This window comes from Centroberyx affinis, unplaced genomic scaffold (assembly GCF_046629955.1).
Source record: "Centroberyx affinis isolate AG114_WGS23_722 - 3 ecotype Tasmania unplaced genomic scaffold, CSIRO-AGI_Caff_v1 ptg000059l_1, whole genome shotgun sequence".
Taxonomy (NCBI): Eukaryota; Metazoa; Chordata; class Actinopteri; order Beryciformes; family Berycidae; genus Centroberyx; species Centroberyx affinis.
In genome coordinates, this window is record NW_027278770.1 from 48,948 (window position 1) to 70,978 (window position 22,031).

General features: G+C 46.2%; 1 protein-coding gene across 1 annotated transcript; it reads left to right on the plus strand.

Annotated features, from left to right (window-relative positions):
* The first annotated feature begins 1,986 nt into the window (after positions 1-1,986).
* Positions 1,987-16,677, plus strand: LOC139644366 (SNF-related serine/threonine-protein kinase-like). The gene is made up of 9 exons (XM_071519729.1): positions 1,987-2,200; positions 4,751-5,200; positions 5,707-5,925; positions 6,574-6,820; positions 10,916-11,057; positions 12,084-12,296; positions 12,580-12,714; positions 13,684-14,811; positions 14,853-16,677. The coding sequence occupies exons 2-9, from the start codon at positions 5,078-5,080 to the stop codon at positions 15,013-15,015; spliced, it is 2,370 nt and encodes a 789-aa protein (XP_071375830.1). The 5' UTR covers positions 1,987-2,200; positions 4,751-5,077; the 3' UTR covers positions 15,016-16,677.
* The last annotated feature ends 5,354 nt before the right edge of the window (positions 16,678-22,031 follow it).

Genomic DNA, 22,031 nt, shown 5'->3' on the forward strand with positions numbered 1-22,031 from the left:
TCAAAACTTTTGGCCATGGGTGTACAGTGCTTATTCCCTATTTTGGTCTTGGTCTTGAATAGGACTCAATTTTGCTTTGGCCTCTGTCTTGACATGGTCTTGATCTTCTGTGGACCTGGTCTTGGCATTGACTTGGACTGGACTAAGGTGCTCTTCACTACAACCCTGGTTTCACCTGAAGTTAGAGTAGGAGTCATACGTCTGCTCTTGAATAGGAGGGAATCTGGGATGAAGGAGAAGATGGGACTCAAGTGCGGGTCATGTTCTGTATGAATGGCCTAGATTTTCCTTTTTTCAAACATCCACTAGATGGCAGTCTCAGGCAATAGTGGAGCTTGACCCCTTTGTCTCCAACTTGTGAGGTTTAATAGGTAAGGAGGCAAATATACTGTACTGCCTGCTTTGACTTGACAACTTGAAATAGGTGATCATCCAACCACCTTTCCATGCCTCGTGCAGCCCTGTCCCGGTTGAAATAATCCAGCTCGCATTAGGGCACGGTGGGTGAGTCTGGCACTGGCCAAACAGGTTCCACTTCAGATCTCAGAGAACAGCTTGTAAATATTACATAAGTCAGTTGAACGTTGCCCAGCTGGTTCTGTGCAGGGAACGGGGACAGACAGTAAGACACACAGCACATGCCAGCGCACTTCCTCACTTACCTCTCCATCCACCCGCCATCAAGGCTCCAGAATCCTCCTTGGCCACCCAGGAATGTGGCTGAGGATGGGTGACTGGTTCAGGAGTGCCAGGCAAATAGTGAATCAGTTTGCCAGTTCAATAGTCTGAATGAGAGCTTGCTTGGTTTTGAGATATAAAGTATAATAATCAAAAATATATAATGACCCATTGTTCTTATGTAGCTCGGCTGTGATAAATATCACTTTTTCCCTTTCACCATCACTACTAATTTCTACCATGACACCTCGTGAGATTATGGTCTGCACGTGAGCACAGGGTCAGGTAAAGGAAAAATAAATAAATAATTTTTGGTGTTATTATTATTCTAGGGCCTATAATAAACGTGCTTTTCTGAAGACGTAGTTCTGACGTCAGAGATGAATGGGACCGATGCGCAGTGAAGAGAGAGAGCTGTGTCAGAGAAAATTATACCGGAAGTCAGGAGAATGTTCCTTCAAAATAAAAGCATAGTATTTGTGACAAGTAATTCAGTCGTTGGCTTTTTCTGGCTGAGTTGACACCGGAGCCCCTTGTGTGTTCGATAACCTAAATTAATGTAATCATTTATCACATTTATCTGTCATCAATAACTGCTCCACTTGTTCCCAGGATTTTTTTTTTCAATATAAGCAGGTTATAGGGTTTAGCGAAACGACACCCCCACTTTAGGAATTATTCTGCCACTGCTAAATATCCATTAAATACCCATCCATAAGACTCTGTCCTCTTTCGTCAGGAAATCCTACACACTGTATTACGATATAATGGTCACACCTCTGTTCCAGGTGAAGGTAGAAGGCTACAACCCTTCAGCTCTGAAATGTGGAGTTCATCTCCTCCTCCAAGTGTGCCACAGTCTCTGTACAATGGAAGTAAACCTGAAATCCAAAGCAAAAGGTCCACTGCAAATGAAAATCTGAAAGAGAAATGAAATGTATCCATACGTAAACAACAATCAAATCTTCAATACCAGCAAACAAGGTGAATTCACTAGAAAAACTATAAACCTTGGCAATAAATATATATATGTACAGAAAATATACTGACATATTGACAGGCAAAACAAAACACAACACACTCCCTCTGTGGCGTAAGACTGAAATAGCCAAGTATCTATTTTACAGCTGGAGATGATGCATGTTTGATATAATGACTGCATTATTTGGATTATTTTTCACTTTTTTTCTGTCTCCAGAAGTGACACATTTTACACTTTTATTTTGAAGGCAAACTGACTTCCAGTGTTCCTCTGGCTAACTGTGTTTGGCTTGACGCGGCTGACAGAGAGCAAGAGAGAGAGAGAGAGAGAGTGAGAGTTGGCTGTGTGACAGATTTACACACGGACGCGTTGGGATAATCGCTGGCCAGTTTGCTGTCATTTGGTGCCGAGTGTGTGTGAGCGGCGGTGGATTTCAGTCCCATTGAGACCAGCGGTAACGGTCTGCCTGGATTAATTGCATAGTCCCGCATTTAGAGGGGACGGACAGGACGCTTCGGCGCTGCTTCACATTCCCCCATGGTAAGTAGGGCTGTGATAGTGCATGTAGGCTGACGGTGGGCCTGTGTCAATATGTGTCAAGTTTGTTTTGCTCTGTTGGATTTCATTCCCGTGATGCGCATCCTCAAGGCACATTTCATCATGCTCTCTATGTCTGTTTAAATAAATATATATTGTTTCTGGTGTTTGCGCAGCCAGGTCAGTGCTGTCACGTTAACCTGGATGCCCAGCCAGAAGGCATCCTATGCTGACAGTGGGGGGGTCTCATATGGGCAATAGCAATCATGGACTTGAATTTTCGTTCTGCCAAAAATATGTTGCATGCAGCCATTGCTACTGAACAGGATGGCCACTTCACGAAATATCACCACAATGTTCCTTTTAATATTCCTATAGGGACTTCTAGTGTGTCTGTGGTACTCAATATTGAGTTTACAGTGACCTTATGGTACAGCTAATATCCTATGGTGTCACTGTAATATTCCTATAATATTCCTCTAGGGACTTCAAGTGGTGCTCAATATTGAGTTTGTAGTGACCTCTTCATATTTAATGGCATTTTATCACATGTGGTATCACTATAATAGTCCTATAATATGCAGACTTTTTGGTGTAAAATTTGTATAGTACTCTTCTGAAATGTATTGTACTGTATACTACTGAGAAGGCTGCCCTTATGCAATGTGTAAACAGGTTTGGCTGTAATTTAAGTTGGATATACTAACTGAACCAGTAACCCCAATGAAAATCACTATAATGTTCCTATCATATTCTTATAGGGACCTATACTGTGTCTATGGTACTCAAGAGTGAGTTATAGTAACCTCATCGTACGTTATGGTATTTAATATCTCCTCTGGTATCACTATAATATTCTTAGAGTGACTTTTACAATTTCTGTGATATTTGTATCCTTCTGAAATTAATTGTAGGATTACTGTCGACTTTGTATCTAGAAAATCACAGCTTTTGAGGGCTTCCCATTATGCAATGTGTAATAATGTTTGGTTGTAAAGTTGGGTATCAGTATACCAACTGAACCAGTAAACTGATTTACCTGTGTGCCAGGAAGGTCACTGCCTTGATAACTCCACGTTCATATCATGAACCACACAGCCTATCAGAGTGGAATGCCTATTGGAGCCGGTCCTTGACCTAATACATGTGTTTGCACATTTATGTGTGTGTGTGTGTGTGTGTGTGTGTGTGTGTGTGCATGGCGTGCACGTGGGCACGAACACACACACACATACACACTATCTTCCTTGTAAATCAATACACCAGCAGCTCCTTGTACAGTTATACAACTGACCTCGGAGCGAGTGTGACTGGTATGTTGTCGCTTCGGAGAGACTAGATTGGATTGGCTGGCTTTGAATTCTAAATATACAAATTATTTCCAAAAGTGTCTCCAGTGTACTAGAATAGAATCTTTTCATCCTGTAGTTTCATCCGTCGCCTGCTCGAAACCCATCAAGACAATGCACACACACATTCTTGCAGTGAATTAGAGGTCCACAGTTAGGATCTGAAAGGGGATTGGCTGCATGCTGAGGTCGATCAGATCACTCATTCGTTGATGGGTTAATCTTATTACCCTGGCCTGACCTGGGCACACACACACACTCAAACACAGACTAGCATACAAGAACTGGGTGTCTCTGTGTGTGTGTGTGTGTGTGTGTGTGTGCATAGCTACATGTAAGCGTCTCCCTCGATAGCTCCAGTTATTTGACACATCAACACTTGCATGGTGTCAGTGCTGGGGAGGTGAAGAGTGCAGCACAGTTGCGATTACTTTCATACGTGCGTTTCGAGTGTGTGTGTGTGTGTGTGTGTGTGTGTGTGTGTGTGCGAGAGCGCGAGACAGAGCAGAGACAGATAGAGATGTCAGGCTCCTATTATAAGAAATATGACTCACTCTTTTCTCACAGGTACGATCCTCCAACAGAGGATCACACAAACACCCCACGGTGCTTTTAAGGCATTGATATTTTCAGTGCGACTGCTGGTGGGTTAGGGAACTCGATAGCAGCTCCGTGAGACGCACGGAGAGGGCTTTTTTCCCCTCTTTCTTGTCCTACAGCATGTTAACACACAGTTATGTTGATAGGCGTGTTCCCTGACGACAGTATTTGGCTGTCTGTTGTCTCTGCTTGTGAATCCAGGTGAATGGGACACACCTAGGCGAGGGCCACCTTTCAGGAATGTTCTCGGCTCGTACTGTTTTTTTTGTGTGTGTGTGTGTCTCTTTGCTTTCTGCGTGTTCTTGGCACGCAGGGTGATTCCTGGGATAGGAATGCCATGCCTCCCCTGGGGGGGTTGTTTCATAATCGGGCCTGTGCGGCAGCAAACGACGACAGTAGCTTCTGGTGAACAGAGCGGATGTCGGATGCGTACGCGGCGAGGGCGTAGAAACGACTTAGCTCAGCGGTTCTCAGTCATGCGCCGCCGTGACCCGAGAGTCTGCGGGTTTTCATTCCGACCAATTACACATGAGTCATGGAAGAGTTTGTTTTTGGCATGGATTTGGGTTCCCTCCCTCTCACTCGTTCTCTTTCTGTCCCTCAGACCATCATGAGGAGACGGGGATGAAGTGAGCTGAGCGGCGGCACAGCAGGTGGAACCCCTGTGAGCTTTTACCGTGTGACCGTCCCACAGGGGCTCCTGCATTCAAAGAAGCCCTCAGCTGGTTCCGGGATCAGCTCCCGCATCCCACCGCCACCACCAGCAGCAGCAGCGCCACTGCCACCCTCACCCTAGTCCCGACGTCAACCGGTTTGGGGAGGAAGAATGGAGCGCTGACCCGTGACCAGCAGGTGGAGGAAGAAGGCAGCTCCCCCCTACCCCCTCCCTCCCTCCCTCCCTCCCTCCCTCCCTGCCCGTCCCGCAGCGGCCATGGCGGGGCTCAAACGTTGTCACGACGGGAAGATCGCCGGGCTGTACGACCTGGACAAGACGCTGGGCCGCGGACACTTTGCCGTGGTCAAACTGGCCCGCCACGTCTTCACCGGGGAAAAGGTACGGTCCAAGGCGGAATCTCGAGAAAGACATACATACAGCGCTATTTGAATAATACTAATAACTAGTGTAAGACAGATATATTGGTTTGCTTTATCATTAATATTATTATTATTAGTAGTTGTAGTAGGAGAAGGAGTAATAGGAGTAGTAACAGGAGTAGTAGTAGTATTATCCTGGGTTTCAGTGGAGAGTTTTAGTGTCCCATGATCTCAATACTGTTTCAGAGGCTTTTCCACCCTGGATATTTGTAATTTTTTGGCATGAAAGTGGACAAAACATCAGCTATTGGCAGCTTCAATCCAAGAACATTGCGGTATCGCCCTAGAAAACCCAATAACAGTCGAACCCTAATCTCAACTGTCTCTATAGAAAACAGAAAATCTTCCCTTTTGTTGCTGACAGTTGTAGATCAAGCCAAAGTTATGGCCGGTGGTGCTGACTACTAGTATTATCGATACTCATGCCCTGTTCCCCCTCGTTCTGCTGACCCCCCCTCCACCCAGGTTGCGGTGAAGGTGATAGATAAGACCAAGCTGGACCCGGTGGCGCGGGGTCACCTTTTCCAGGAGGTGCGCTGCATGAAGCTGGTGCAGCACCCCAACGTGGTGCGCCTCTACGAGGTCATCGACACGGCCACCAAACTCTACCTCATCCTGGAGCTGGGAGACGGAGGAGACATGTACGACTGCATCATGAAGCACGACGGAGGCCTCAGCGAAGAGGTGAGTCCCTGTGTGTGTATGTGTGTGTGTGTGTGTGTGTGTGTGTGTGTGTGAGAGAGAGAGAGAGAGACACCGTCCTTTAACTGAAACACCTTTTGCTCTGCTGAAGTGTCCTTGTGCAAAACACTGAATCCCTACCAGCTCCAGAGCCTGACCTCTGACCTCCCTGCAGGTGGGGGCAAGTGTCACCCTATTATTACTCTGTGACTGGGTGAGTGAATGAGTCAGTGAAGTTGTGAAGTTGCAGGTTTTATATGATGAGGGGGGATTGTTCAAAAATCATTGATGGTATCATTGGTTGGAATTGTACACCTACTGGTATGCCATTTTCTAGGGAGTAAAAATAATGGGATTTTGATATAGAAAATACGAGGAAATAAAACTTTTGTATTTTTTCGGGGCATTAACTGTTACATAGGTGTAGGTTAACTTATGATATGGAGAATTAGGTCCGGTGGATTGGAGACTCTAAGCTGCCCATAGGTATGAATGAGTGCTTCTCTATCTGTGTTGACGGAGTGGCGCCCTGTCCAGAGTGTTTCCCTGTGTATGCTGGGATAGCCTCCGAGCGGGTAAGGAAACGGACTCAATAAGTGAGATACGTTACTATTGCTTGATACCCTCCCTCTTCTTTTTTCCCTCTCCCAGGTGGCCAAGTGTTACTTCGCCCAGATCGTCCACGCCATCTCCTACTGCCACCGGCTGCACGTGGTGCACAGGGACCTGAAGCCGGAGAACGTGGTGTTCTTCGAGAAGCAGGGCCTCGTCAAGCTCACCGACTTCGGCTTCAGCAACAGGTTCCAGCCCGGGAAAAAACTCAACACCTCCTGCGGCTCCCTGGCCTACTCCGCCCCCGAGATACTGCTGGGGGACGAGTATGATGCCCCTGCTGTGGGTACGTTTTAAAGTGTGTGTGTGTGTGTGTGTTAGAGAGAGAAAGTGAAAGTGAAATTCTGGCTTAAGCAGTGGGGAGAGATCTATAGTGATTTATCAACAGCGGCAGGTAGTTATTGCAGTCTTTACCTTTGCTGGAATGGGACACACTGCCTCTGTCGTGCTGTGTGTTTTCTGTGTGTTTTCTGTGTGTGTGTGTGTGTGTGTGTGTGTATCTGTGAATGCACATGCGTTAGTGCTCACATACAGGTGTGTGTTCTGCTGTACTGTTCTCATGGCAGTCCGTAGTCCATGTGTGTGTTCCCAGCAGCAGAACATGGAACATGCTGTCCTCCATATCGGCCTGGCCTACTGATAGCTCCACAGACACACACACACACACACACACACACACACACACACACACTCTCTGGCCATATGACCTACAGTACTCCTGGATGGACCCTGCAGACACACACTGATAGCTTGATTAGCCGGCTGATAGGAGGAGAGGAGTTGCACAAGGGTCAGAGGGCTGTGGATATTGGCCATTTGGATGTTGAATTAAAAATGGAATGGACAAGAAATGAAAAAGAAGAGCGGCGATCGGGCGAAGAAGCGTAGGAAGGGCGAGAAAGAAACAAGAGGAAAACAGACAGAGGGAGAGAAGGCATCCGTAATCACTCTCTCTACCTAGAGGCCACTGCGTCAGAGCAAAGAAGGGAAAAAAATAAAACACACACACACACACAGAGGAGCAGGAGAGACGCATTTTCCATTTTTCTGACTGAGTGGAGACGCAGTGGCTATTTTCTTCTGTCTTTCTCTGCTCTCTCTCTCTCTCTCTCGCTCTATCGCTTTTGTGCCGAGCAGATGAGCTGAGCAGCGGCCACAAATGTTGAGATGGGAGTAATGGTCTGTGCGTGTGTGTGTGTGTGTGTGTGTGTTCGCTACTGATGAATAGCTCACACTCATTGGCTGGTTCTGTATATGTGTGGTCAGCTGTCCTGTAAAATCCTGTCTGAGCACTTGACCCAGATGACAAATCAGATGTGTGTGGACATTTTCCATGTGTATGTGTGTGTGTGTGTGTGTGTTCTGTGGAGTGTGCATACCGCATGTGCACTATTGCTCAGTCAGTTGAGCTGATGATGTTTTGATTGTGGGGATTATCCATCCAGCCGGGATGTAATATTGTGTGAGAGCAGTTTGATGTGGAACAAGCTGAACGCAGGCCAGCGGTCCTGCAGGACTCTCTGAAGTTTTGGGCTTTGAGGTAACCAGGCCAGGGGATTATATCATCGCCACAGTACCTGCTGGCAGTCAGTTGGGTGTTGGGGTGTGCTGGTGACGTGCCAGGTGGCGTTGTGCCCCGATAACCGGTTGGCTGGAGAGATAACGGGGCCGTCCTCTCACCAGTAAGATGCGATTGGTTGATAGAGGAGAGCGATATACATCAGTTTGGCCCGTTTGGGCTCCGGCGCTTTTCTGAGGAAAAATATTTTAAAATGGGAAAGTGATCCAAAACGTAGAGGAAGTTGTTGCGGCCAGACTCCCTCAGTGCGTAGGTGGCGGTTAGCAGGGACTGAAGAGGAGAGGGAGAGTAAGTGTTTCCATGTCATTGTGTCAATGTGTTTCCATGTCATTTATGAATCCACACTCTGCTCCCGAAAACTTCAGGTGTCAAGTGCAGTTAGCAGCAGGGAAATGATTTGACATCTTCATCAGTGCCTTGCTCAAGCATGAATAGGAGTAAGACAATGAATGAATGAATGAATGAATGAAGCACACCACAGTCACATGATCCATAGCCACTTGAATGTGAATTGTATCATGTCAGCTTTATATGCATCTACAAAGAGGAATATGTGTGCAATCCAGTACCTGAGACATTTCCTCTTACTATGTTTATGTTTTTGAGTGCAGAGCATGGATTCATCAATTCCATGAAAAGACTTTTCTGCCTCTTTTTTTGCTTTTTTTTTTTTTTTAATGTTCAGCAGCGTGCAGGTTCCCTCCTTTTCCCCCTCAGTAAATGGAAAGTTAAACATAGATTTCTATTTCCCATTCAAGAGACACAGGCTGCACTCCAAAAAATGAACAACTCACCTAATAGCAATTACAGTGAACATATCCTGAACGCATGCATAATTCAGGACGTATCCGTGCATAATGAACATGTACAAGTGAGAAAGTTTTCCAAAAAAGAAATGTTGCATAATGATGATCAGCAGAACAGGATGCTGAAGTTGGCTCCCTTAGCCCGGGGTTAGCGGTGTCAAGACAAAATAGACGGGGTGTTGATTATCTCAGGCAACGGCTGGTGTTGTAATGCAATGCAGGGCGGCGAAAAGGGGTGTTTACACTCCCAGCTGTCACCGCTTAATAGCCCGCGTAGTTAGTGCCGGCGATGCTAATGTTAAGTGACGTGAGCGGCGCTATCCAGAGATGTGTCAGCCATCTGGTTTATAAATAAAGTTATCGAGGAAGGAAGTTTGGCGGACCGCTGACGCAAGTAATGAGGGACCGGGGTCACGGTTGCTAGGAGACGTCGGCTAGGGGGTGGGGGGGTGGGGGGGGAGATGGTGATGGGGACTGCAGCGGCGTTCGCTTCCCTCCATCAGCAACACGACATGCTCCTTCACGGCGTCACAGCAATAAATACCCGCCACCCACAGTAAACCGGCACATTGGCTTCACCAGATTCAAATCTCCACCGTATCCTCGCAACTTGTTGTTGTGTGGTATGAGGACATATCACCAGGGATGCAGTGGAGGATGAACCCACCCAAGCTCAGTTTACCACCTTTCTATCGGTGGAATAGTGTTTACCACCCGGACATAAATCTTTCCGACGTGAATTCATAGTATATGAAAGGATCTGTGTCAACAATCTGTGACATTTTCATATAAATGAATTCCTCTTTTACTACTCTCTATCACCAATTGGTACGACACCACAGTGAATCAACCTATAGCCAGTTCATGAAAGCTGTTAAACAAAAATAAAGAATACGAGGAACTCATGGATTACCACTCAAAAAAAAAAAGCATAAACGATTTGATTTTTGTTTGTATTTGGTGGGTGGTTACAATTACAATTTCCCATTTGGCAGACACTTATCCACTTACTTACTTACTTATCCAAAGCAACATACACATGAGATTTTAATACACCACAAGCAAGGCTAGTCAGGAGAGAACAAGGAGAGTAAGTGCCATAAAGCTATAAGTTCTGGTCCAACAGGACATAGGTGCTATGAGGCAGTGCATAGAGGCAGATAAAGAGTTGCCTCATGAAGCTCTCCGCCTGGAAGCAAAGGTTTACCCACTATTTTAGTTACCCGTCACTTCATATTACACTGCATGCAAAGCCCAATATCTTAGAATTAGACTCCCTAACCGCCCATGAAAAACTGCTCAACGTAATGACTAAGAAAGCCAGAGTTGGCCTAGTTTTTAAGTGCATGTCTGTGTGCTTTCATCTTCCTATCTGTCTCGTGGTTGTTAGTATTGGATGTAGTATTATCTGAGTGCAGAATGTGTGTCAGTGGACCATGTCATTGACAAGGACGGTGGCAAATGCCTGGAGGAAAAAGTTGTTCTTTTAAAATGGCCATTCGGACCAAGAGAACTGTTCCATAAAATTAGCATGTGTATGAAGCTTTGAAGGATGAACACATTAACCCACTTTCCTAGGACTGTGTGTGTGTGTGTGATGTGATGTCTGTGTGTGTGTGTGTGTGTGTGTGTGTGTGTGTGTGTGTGTGTAAGCATGATGCCGGCAGGCAGCAGTGCACAGCCTCATCCTTGGTTAGACAGATGTGTCCCGGGCTAGTACATATTTATGGAAATGGCTCCGATCAAATATGATTCATGTTTCATTTGAACGTGGGGAGACAGTTTTTGTTTTTCATATCTAGGTCACCGAGCAGAAAGGACAAACGCGCTTCACTCTGTTGGTCCGTCATCCCTTTTCTGATTATTCCCTCTGTCTGTTTTCATTTCTCTGGCAGTTCACAGTTTGTGCTTGCATTACGTGCACACTAGCAAAAACAAATCTCTCTCTCCCTCTCTCTCTCTCTCTCTGTCTCTCCCTCTCTCTCTCTCTCTGCAGATATCTGGAGTCTGGGGGTGATTCTGTTCATGTTGGTGTGTGGTCAGCCCCCCTTCCAGGAGGCTAACGACAGCGAAACGCTCACTATGATCATGGACTGTAAATACACAGTGCCCCCTCACATCTCCCACGCATGCAGAGAGTGAGTAGCACACACACACACACACACACACACACACACACACAGAGATGGACTGGGTACTCTGCAGGTGCTGCATATTTCATGTTTATAGATGTGTGAAGAAAGAGAGTGGAGAGGGAAGAGAAAGGAGAGAGGAGCAGTCTCTCTCTCTCCCTCTCTCTCTCTCTCTCTCTCTTCTCCTTCTCGTTGTCCTGCTTTCACTCTGTGCTGCAGTCAGCTGCTTTGCTAGAGATGCAGTGCTGTGTTAAGTGTATCTAATGCATCCATTAAAATCTGGCCTCTATTTTTAACATTGCGATGCTTTAACGATGCATCGGCGCAGAGCTGGGCAAAATAGTTACTGAATACATTTTGAATACTTTGGGAACGGAAAAAAAAAAAAAAATACAGAGCGCTTGATTGTTCCTGTCTTGCAGGTTCTGGGTCCAACTATGAGAGCTATTTAAGTGTCTGGGAGAAGTAAATCAAGCTTACCTGCCCGGGTCTGCGTTGATGCATGCTGCGGCATTGCAAACACATACCTTTTTGGACATGATATTATGTCTAAGAAGAGTATGATCCATAGCTTCCATAGGTTACATTTACATTCAGAGAGCGTTCCAGATACAGCTTCAGGTCTTATGTGGTCTCAGTATGTGGGATAACTTGTTCCCATGCTTCAGTATCTCGGATAATATCAGATTATCCCAGGTAAGGTTCGGCCAATGTGGGTTTTTAAGGCCAGTGCTAATGCTAATATTTTTGGATTATAGCTGCTGACAGCTGATATCCAGTATCTTTAAATTTGACAATTTTCATGGCAACATATTGACGCATACTTGAGTGGATCAATTCTACAATAAATATGTAATCAAACAAACTGCATAGCATATATATCGGTATAGCAGACACATATATCGGTCTAATTCCAAACCCAGGTTTCCAGTGCCTGTAAATAGGATATATTGTTTACATTCACCAGCTCATAAATCGAATACCCAATTAGGCCGAATGTTAAGGAAAACATGACTCTGTGACTCTCTCCAGTCTTATAGACCACATGCTGCAGAGGGACCCCAAGAAACGGGCCTCCCTGGACCAGATCGAGGGCCACGATTGGCTGCAGGGCGTCGACCCCTCCCCTGCCACCAAGCTGTCCACCCCGCTGGTGTCCCATCGCAGCTTGTCGGAAGAGGAGCACGGCTGCATCATCCAACGCATGGTGCTGGGGGCCATCGCGGACCGGGACAGCGTAACCGAGTACGGGTCTCCCTCACGCGCAGTCACATGAATGCACATTGCGGCTATTCTTCCCTGTTTTATCTCTGGATATTTGCCATCATGCGCTAGTCTGACTAGTTCCACGCCTGACTGATTGTCGTTATCAGTTTAATTGTCGTTAACAACCAGTTGACAGTAAATCCTCAGCCGGTGCCTCACGGTCAGGATCAGGGTTTGGGTGCTGATCGGCTTGGCGATGTTTATGTGTGTGTGTGTGTGTGTGTATTGGAATGCAAATTAATCTCCCTCTCCGTCCTCTCAGGGCCCTTGAGTCAAATAAGTACAACCACATCACAGCTACCTACTACCTGTTGGCTGAGAGGATACTGAGGGAGAGGCATGAGAAAGAGCAACACAGCCAGACACGCTCAGCCAGCCCCAGCAAGGCCCAGTTCAGGTATACACACACACACATATACACAAACCTCTTGAGATGGGCAGAGTGCTGCCTCTGCAGTGCTGTATATCTGTCAATCTCCAAGAGCCAAGTTTAACAGCAGATGGAGAGACGGAGCCTTTTTCAGCAGAGAATGAAGGACAGACAGAATGGAGGAGAAGTTGCAGAGCAGCAACAGTATGAGGGCTGCACTGCAAAAAATATCCATCTTAACAAGTCATTTAGTCTACAACTGAGTGTTAAAAATCTTGTTTTCCTTAAAAGACTTAAAGGGAAAAATGTCTGCCAGCAGGGAGAGATAACAGGCCTGTTTTGGGAATTCTCTTGAAACAAATGACAATATCTTGAAATAAGGGAGAAAATGGCAGATCATTTCCCTAGTACTGAGAAAGAGACACTCAAAGAGACAAGTTGATTTGCATTGAAAACCAGTGCTATTATCTCTCTTGATTGACAGTTTCACATATATAAAGAAAAATAAGATTTTAAAGGTTGAAGTTAAGTTAAATTGAGTGGATTTCAATAAATACTGAACCCTGATTGGCTGACAACAGCCACTCCTCTAATTCAAATGAGATTCTTTCTAGTTCAAATGCTTAAAACTGGCCTGATTGAAAGGATTTCAGTAATTGTTTAGTGAGGGGAGCCAATCAGGACCAAGTCCAGTTGTGATGCGTTTCCTGGAGTTAGTCTGAAACTGCCTGTTAAAGAGTAGACTGTTGAAAATGCAATAGCTTTAAATTTAACCACTCAAACAAAATCATTCATTCATCATTCATTCGTTCATTAAACATCTTTGATCATATATGTACAGTATATAAATAGAGGAAAATATGAATTCCAATAATGTGGGACCTTTAAGACTCAATAGTGGACTAAATGACTACTTAAGTAGGCTATTTTTTGCAGTGTAAACACTGTATGCCTAATACTCTCAAGCCCACTGAACCCTGTCTTAACCATTCACAGGCAGTCCTGGCCCACCAGAGTGGATGTTCACCAGGATGTCAGTGACGGGCTGGGGGGTCCGGCTATCTCCCACCCTGGGGGGCCCCAATCTCCTGCCCGTAGTGCTGAGAGCCTCCACAAAGGCCCCCGGCCCAAAACGGCTCTGTTGGACCTCAGCCAGCGGCAGGACAACCACACTCAGCCCCCTGCCCAGCAGCCCGCCCGGCAGAACCAGGAGAGGGGGATCAGGCCTCTGGTCAAGCCCCACTCCAACCCCCTCAGGCTGGGCTCGCTGGCCCCGGTGGCCCCCTGCAAACCCCGCAGCCCCAGTCTCTTCAGTGTGGAAGAGGACGAGGAAGAAGACGGGGAGGAAGACAAATGTTTGCCGCCCTCTACGCTGCCTGCTCAGGTGGTGCTTCGTTGCAAAGCCTCCTCTTCATCATCTCTGTCCTCGTCCGCTAATCGCCTGACGTCTCGTATGAGCGCCCCAGTCCTCAACCAGATCCATGAAGAGGAGAGAGAGGAGGAGGAGGAAGAGGAGGAGAGGAGGGAGTTGCGTGGACTCGGCCCGCCCAAACCCAGCCTCAGCCTCAACCTGAACTCTAGAATACCGTCACCGTCACCGGTCATGCCATCGCCTAACATCGTTACTGTAATGGCACCGGTCGCCGCGGTGACCCCCGGCTCAGAGACTAGCGACGACGACACGGAAAGTCACCGTGAGCGGCGGCCGGATCGGGACGCGGCGACCGTCGGCGGGCGAGGGAGCGAGAGAGAGGGGGCGGTCCGGGGGAAAGAGGGAGAGAGGAGTGGGGCGGGGCAGGGCAGCCCCTCCCAATGCGCCAGTCCCGGGTCGGGGTCGGGCCAAGGCAAGGGCGCAGCTAAAGCCGCTAGCGGCCTGGTGGAAAGCCTGAAGCTGATGAGCCTGTGCCTGAGCTCCCAGTTCCACAGCCTGACAGGGGGAGGAGGGGGAGGAGGGGGAGGCAGCGGCGGCGGTGGAGGGGGCGGCGACCAGGACCGTCCCATGTGGAGGATGTGCATGGGCGGCTCCACCGGTAGCCTGGACAAGGTGTCGCTCCTGGGTGGCCCTTCGCCCAGGGGGAACCTCCACCACCACCACCACCGCCAGCCCCCCTGGGAGACGCGCTGGTGGACCCCCTCCTGGACGGCCCCTGCTCGGGCACCCTGAGGCTGGGAGAGCTGGACCTGGCCAGGGAGAACCACAGGAACCTGAAGAACCGGGTGCTGCAGATGCCCCTGAGCGACAAGACTTTGTCCGTCAACATCCACCGGAGCCCCAAGGAGGGTCTGCTCTGTACCCCGACCCCCCACAGCTGCTGCCAGGTCATCTAGAGAGCGGGCGCGGCGGCTCCCGGCTCCACGTCTTACCTTCACCTGTGGCCTGCTGCGCCTCCGCACTCCTCCGCTCTCATCCCTCTCTCGTGCACATCCCCTCTCATCCGGCTTCTGTTTTAGTTCTCTCACCACTTTGGTTTGTGAGTTCACGTTACGTTGGCGTTTACTGCTGTTTACGTTTGCTCTCGGCTTCCTTAAAGCACTTGCGGTGGACGGCTAGGAGAAAGTCCAAATGGCTGCCACACCGAGTACACGCAGCATTTTTAACGGTCTAAACTGGACACTAAGGAGAAAAAACAGGAGATATTTTGACCCTCCGGTGGGTTTCAACAAGAGACATTACCTGTGGAAAGGGATACAGAAGGTGCTCAGTGACAATCTACGCTCTTTGCCACACTCCCGCCCTTACACACAAAACGTATGTACACACATCGCACACACACACACACACACTCCCACTCCCTCGTCACTCTTCAGATCAAAGGGAAAGCCGAAGAGCCGATGAGTTTTAGTATCGTGTTACCAAGTTTTGCATATTGTCTTTTGTTGTACTCTGATGCTGTTTAAGATTTTTTTTTTATTATCAGTTAAAACTATTATTTTTTTAAATTATGTTTTGAGACAATCATTTTACTCTTCTTTTTTTTATTCTGACTGAAATAGTTGGTTATGACTGCGCTTTCACTCAGTGAGGACAAATAACAGGGTGAAAACCTTAAACGGACTGACAGCGGCACTTCAGTGTGACGGCGGCACTTTGGTATTTTGTAGTCTTATCACTGTTTTATTTTTCTATCTTGAACGTGCTCTGCAGTCTCGGACAGACGACGCACACTCACTTGACAAGCCTCTGCGCGCTTACACGGCGGAGTTTGTACATATGTGAATAAGCGAGGACTTCTAGCAGTACACCTGTAGTATTGACGGTAGAGTTGTATTGCAGTAGAAACCTGACTACTAGATCCTTGTAGACCATTATTCCTCACTCCTGCTTCTAGAGACCTGCTGGATGTGCAGGGGTTTGGTTAAACCTAGAGTTTCCCCGCGGAATGTTTTTCTCGGCAGGACCACTGAAACAACATTTGGACGCATAGATGTGACGCAAAAACCAAAACTGATACAATTCTTTTAGGTGTAGTGGCAGCTCTTGAAATTCAGGGTGGCCCTCAATCTTAAATCATCAGTGGTGGGAGAAACCCTGAACTACACTAACAAGCTGACCAGAAGACCTTGGTCTCTCATGTTAGTACTGGGTCGCAACCAAACCATGTACATCCTGTAGCTTTCCAGGATCACGGTAGCCACTGTTGTAGCGTATTCCAAGACAAAAACAACCAAGGGGTTTGAATATAACATAACAACACTGCCCCTTCAAGTATCGGTCTGTGTAACTGGATGTTTGACCCACCCCTCGTGGAATATATAACTTGACAGTGCATGTGTTTTGCTGTAGCAACCTTAATCTAACCCATCGAGGTCAATCCACCTAGTGTATCTACCTAAGTAACAGCTCCGAACGGTCACTTTACTCTACTGTAGCCTCACAGCAATACCAACGACTGCAAAATGTACAACAAAAATGGATGTGCCATAAAATCTGTCTTGAGCATATTGTACTGTATGTATATGATAGAGATCTATTAAAATAAAATGACGTGAATGAAGTATAAAGTGTGTTTTTTTTGCCTGTCTGTTTCCTGACGTTTGTTTTTTATATCTTTTATGAGTTGACTTGAAAGTTGATGCATTTCTACACCCCCGTTTTCTTTTGTCAATGCACCTCTTTATAGATGTGTGAACACAGCCGGTTTAGAGGCTGTGGGAGGAGGTATTTTAAGAAATATGAAGAGACACCTTTTGCAGCCATGTTACCAGCGTTCAACGTGAGCCAGCCAGGCAAAACCACAGAAAAAAGCAGGCTCTGTGGAGAATAAAGGGATACTGTGTCACGAGTAAAATGCTCTCACTGTACTGCATTGTCCCCTGTCCAGACAGGTAGACAGGAGAAACGTGTCTTTCCTTCCACAGTCCACGTGATGCAGACACACAACCCGCACTACATGTCAAAGGAACACACTGAGTATTTTGGAGAATAGTCTGTTGGTCAACTTACCTGTTAAATGAGAACACCAAAATCATCCATGTGTTCCCAGTAGATCATTTACTCGTGTGCTCCTTGCTGACACTTTAGCATACACTATGTTGAGTGATAGTAGGCCACTAGCATTATCTCAAAAGTGAGAAAAAAAAGAATTTGTGGCAGCTGTGAAGCTAACTGGTAATCTTAAATGATATGTGGCTAAGTCCAGCAGTTTTGTGTTGATTGGTAAAATTTACAAAAAGCATACTCCTTTGACCTAGCAGGGACTTTCTCTGATTCCATAGAGCAGTGGTTCTCAACCTAGGGGTTGGGATTCCCCAGGGGATCACAAGGTGATATTATGGGATATGAAAAAAACATTTCTACTATACAAATTTATTATCATGTCTATTTTTTTCTGATTTTTCTCTACTTTTTTTTTTGCTTTTTTCAGCCTGTCGTGTCTAGGCCTCCTCTGAAAATTAAATGAAACAACCTGAAAAGGGAAAATCATTCTTTGGTTGAACTCTTTGTATATGCAGCCTGTCATGGGGGTCGCATGTTAAGGGTTCACGAGCCAAAAAAGGTTGAGAGCCACTGCCACAGAAGTACAATACAATATAACTTATTTATTAACTTATTATTTATCCCACATGGTACAATTAAAAGTAGCTTACAAACAATCATTATAATATAGAATATCACATAACAAAAAGAGACAGGACAGTACGGAGTACCAGATCAACAGTTGGCAATGTGCATAGTGTCCATAGTGAGTTTTAGAGCTGCTGCAAGTTCTCATTTTCTCCCTTTTGAGATAATGTTAGTCGCCTACTATCACTCAACATAGTGTATGCTAAAGTGTTAGCATGGAGCACCAAAGCGAACGATCTAACAGGGACACATGGATGATTTTGGTGTCTATGTTCTCAACACTTAACAGGTTGACCAACAAGCCAATCTCCCAAAAACTTGGTGTGTCAACGGGGATATAGACTTAGCATAGCCAGCTGTGTTTAAATGGGGTAAGTATGAAAGATGGTGGGAGGGATTTAAGAAACAAATTTAAGGGAATTAAGACATCTAAAATGGAGATTCCATGTAAGGAGACCAGTGAGAGAGTGAGTGAGACGGGCCAGTGTGCAGTACGTACGCTCTCATTGTGTTTGTTTTCCTGAATGGGCCCAAAGCTTCCCCCAAACACTGCAGGGAGTTGTAATCTCTGCAACATCTGGGCTACTGTTCCACATCAGCCAGCTGAGAGTAAATCAGATCAGACCAGATGAGCTGTAGGATGGGCAGATGAACCCGGGTGACCTGCAGGCTTACATACACACACACGCACACACACACACACGTGGACACACAATCCATATACAAGTACACAAATAGCCAGGGGCAAGCAAGCCGTATGGGATAGCACAAAAACACACACACACACACACACACACACATGAGCAGGTGACAAAGCTGTCATGTGGGTTTCAAAAAGTGAATGGACCATTGAGGACAACGTGGCAAAGAGGCGATGTCCTGTGCACCGAGACACGTGCCGCAATCAGATCCTATCATCTATCCACCCTATCCTCTCTATCCTCCCACTGCAGCGAGACACATCACTCCCACCTGATCCCTTTCTCTCTCTCTCTCTCTCTCTCCCTCCCTCTCTCTCGCTCTTTCACACACACACACACACACACACACACACAAGGGATTAATTTAATGAGTTTCACATGTTATCTACGAAATACCACATCTACATCTACAACACGGGTGTCAACTGGGTATGGCAAGGTGTGCGCACTCACAAAAAAAAAAAACCACTCTAAAAATTGCCAGATCTTTATTTGGAAGCCAGATCTAAAAATAAAAAATCGCATCAAGGTAATATTCAGGATCAGTGTTCCCTCCAAGCGGATCGTTTGATGACCCCATATCTAATAACTGATCACATTCATCAATTAGTAACATCTTGTCAGCCATCAGTCATTCACCCCCCCATAAATCTGTCCAATCTAAGGTGTTTTAGAGGTTTTGGTGGTAAGTGATACTATGTAGATGGAGGGACTTACTTCATCACACCTTAGTGTTCAGTGAACTGACGCCCTTGTGTTTCCAATGAATGGGTCCTGTTTGGTTTAGGATCTATCTGTCAGCACAGCATCTAATCTGACCGTGAGCGAGGCGGAATATGAAGGCTGAACTCTTGCCACCAGGCTGTCGATGGAGCCGATGATGCTGATCCCAAAATAAAACTGCAGTTATGGAACAAAGGACCCCCCCCCCCCCAACACACACACATAGACACACATACACACACACACACACTGTCAGTGAGCCAGACGGATCCCACACCTCTTCAGACTAACTACAGCCTGCCGAGACACTGCACTCCACTGTTATTTTAAAACTCGATTACTTTGTGATTATTCCCAACTAGCACCATCGCACACGCACACGCACACACGCACACACACATACACACACATACACACACACAGTTGGGCTCAGAGTACACAGACGCTGTTTGGCCATCTGATGGAGCTTTTTTTTATAGAACACTGAGGTGTTTGATTGTGGTGATGGTGTGTACATGCGTGCGTGCATGTGTGTGTGTGTGTGTTTGTGTGTGTGTGTGTGTACACTAGATTTGACTGTGCAGGTTTGTTCAGATCAGAGTGTTACTGAAAGTGTTTACCCATCTCACACAATGTGGAACCAAGGACTGCCAGAGAGAGAGAGAGAGACAGAGGGAGAGAGAGAGAGTTTATCTTAGTTATTGAACCCGACAGGTCAAACAAAAGCAATTTGTTTTATTTTGAATGAAAAGGCAAACATCCTGTTGTGAGGAGTGTGTGTGTGTGTGTGTGTGTGTGTGTGGAGGGGGGTATTAAAAAAGAACACTTATTGCAGACTTTACATAGATGACAATAGAAGATAACTTGCCAAATAAACCTATAGCACACAAATTACATAAATAGGAACAGACAGAGCAAACAGCAGTGAGGCAAGCAATGGAGCAGAAGCAAAGAGCCATATGTAAGAAAAAAACAAAAAAACTGCACAGTGGAAGAGGCGGGGCACAGCTGGGGGACATTAGGCAGCACAACACAGCAGCGGTCAGACTTGCCACTAAACAGGAAAATATAAAAGCAGCTGCAGGAGTATGACAGAAATCCTCAGATAGAGCTTTTGAAAGCAGAGGTGGGGATCAAATTGGCCAATTTTCGGGGTATTTTGCACGTCATTCCAGTCAGAGGCAGCGGGGAAGTGAACAGAGGAGTAGTCCGGGGAAGTATAAAGAGGGTTAAGGTGGCAGCACAGAGGCATTAGTGGCTGTGAGGACACCAGTGGGGACGACAGGCTTCCTTCCAAGCCACATGCTCTTGGTTTGGAGGGAAGCCCGTTCTTTACCATGAGGTTTTTAACAGTCTTTACTATAAGGCTAAGTGCAGAGAAGCGGCTCTGTGGTTCTCAACCTGAGGGCAGGGACCCACCGAGGGGTCACTACATGATTTACGGAATGTAAAGAATATATCTGACATACTTATTTTTTGCCATGTTTTTAATCCTGGACACAATCGTGATCTTTGTTTCTGAAATAATGAACATTTGCAGCCTCTGGTATTTTTCCAAATCAATACATTTTTCCCAAAGTATATCATTCTGCATGTTTATGGCTGCAATATGGGGTTATACAATGTTGGGAATGACTGTTCTAAGAAGTGACCATCTGTATACAAAACTGTATATTCTGTACAGACTGTAAGTGGATGAGGGAGGCCCAGCAGTGCTTAGTTATTGATGTAAACAGACAACAGTGCTGGGCTAAGTATGGAAACTTGGGGGAGTCACTTGGTGTCAGGCAGAGGCTGAGAGGCTAGATTTTGTTGTGCTGGATCAATAGTTGGAAAACCAGGCCAGTGTTTGGGCACACTGATGCTCTGTAAGCTTTCAGTGAAGAGGGAATAATTACCAGCATTAGGAGATTTTATGAATCATTAGAGAAGTCAGCACTTCAAGACCAGTGATGTCACTGATGTGATGCGTCGGCTCAGTCTCAATGAAATGAAAAAGTCTCAATGCCTCTTTGGATCCTTTTCTTTCCTTGTGGGAGGCGAAGAGAAATCATCACATCATCAGTTTCCCCGTGCCTGTAGAGAATAACTATCCTACAGCTGGCAAAACCCAGTTCTATCTCTGCCCTATTGCTGCCTGTGAGCGTTTCCTGAAGCGCCCAATCAGGATTAAAATGCTGTGATCGTTAGACTCTGTCGCTCTCAGTGTGAAGCGAGAGCAGCGAGACGCTGTCGAGTGCTCTCGCTGCACAAAGACTTCTTGGAAAATTACCTTTCAGATCTTTGGAATGACACTTAATGAGCTGATATCTGCTCCCTCGTGAGACATGCAAACCTCTGAAAAAAAAAATTACCCTAAATTTTTGTCCCCCCACGATTTCGCATAAAATATATTTTTTTGTAGACTGTTCAGAGCTAAAACACAAATCACTGACTTTGGAACAGCTGTCAACAATCACAACGCAGCCAGATGCCCCGGGACATCATAATACCTCGTGGTAACAGGTGCAGAGACTGGTGGAGGCTTCATACTATTGTACAGACCTCTCAACAGTCACCATGAAATTACAATTCAAACAAATAGCTATATAATATTTTGCTGTTGTGGTCATTGCCTCAGGCAGAGACTGTCCCAGAGGTTTTGTATAACTAGTAAATACTTGTCTTTTGATTCTTATAGTACATCCTTTAATCATTTAGCAACATAGTGAAAATAAATGTCACTTGGGCTGCCAACCATGAGCTAAAAATAAATCTTTAGACTGTAAATATCATCAATCACTCATAAGCAGAGTAGAATTGGTCTGTTCAGTGCACTGGGGCTTTGTCTGTGCTGTGCTGATATGTACTTTTAG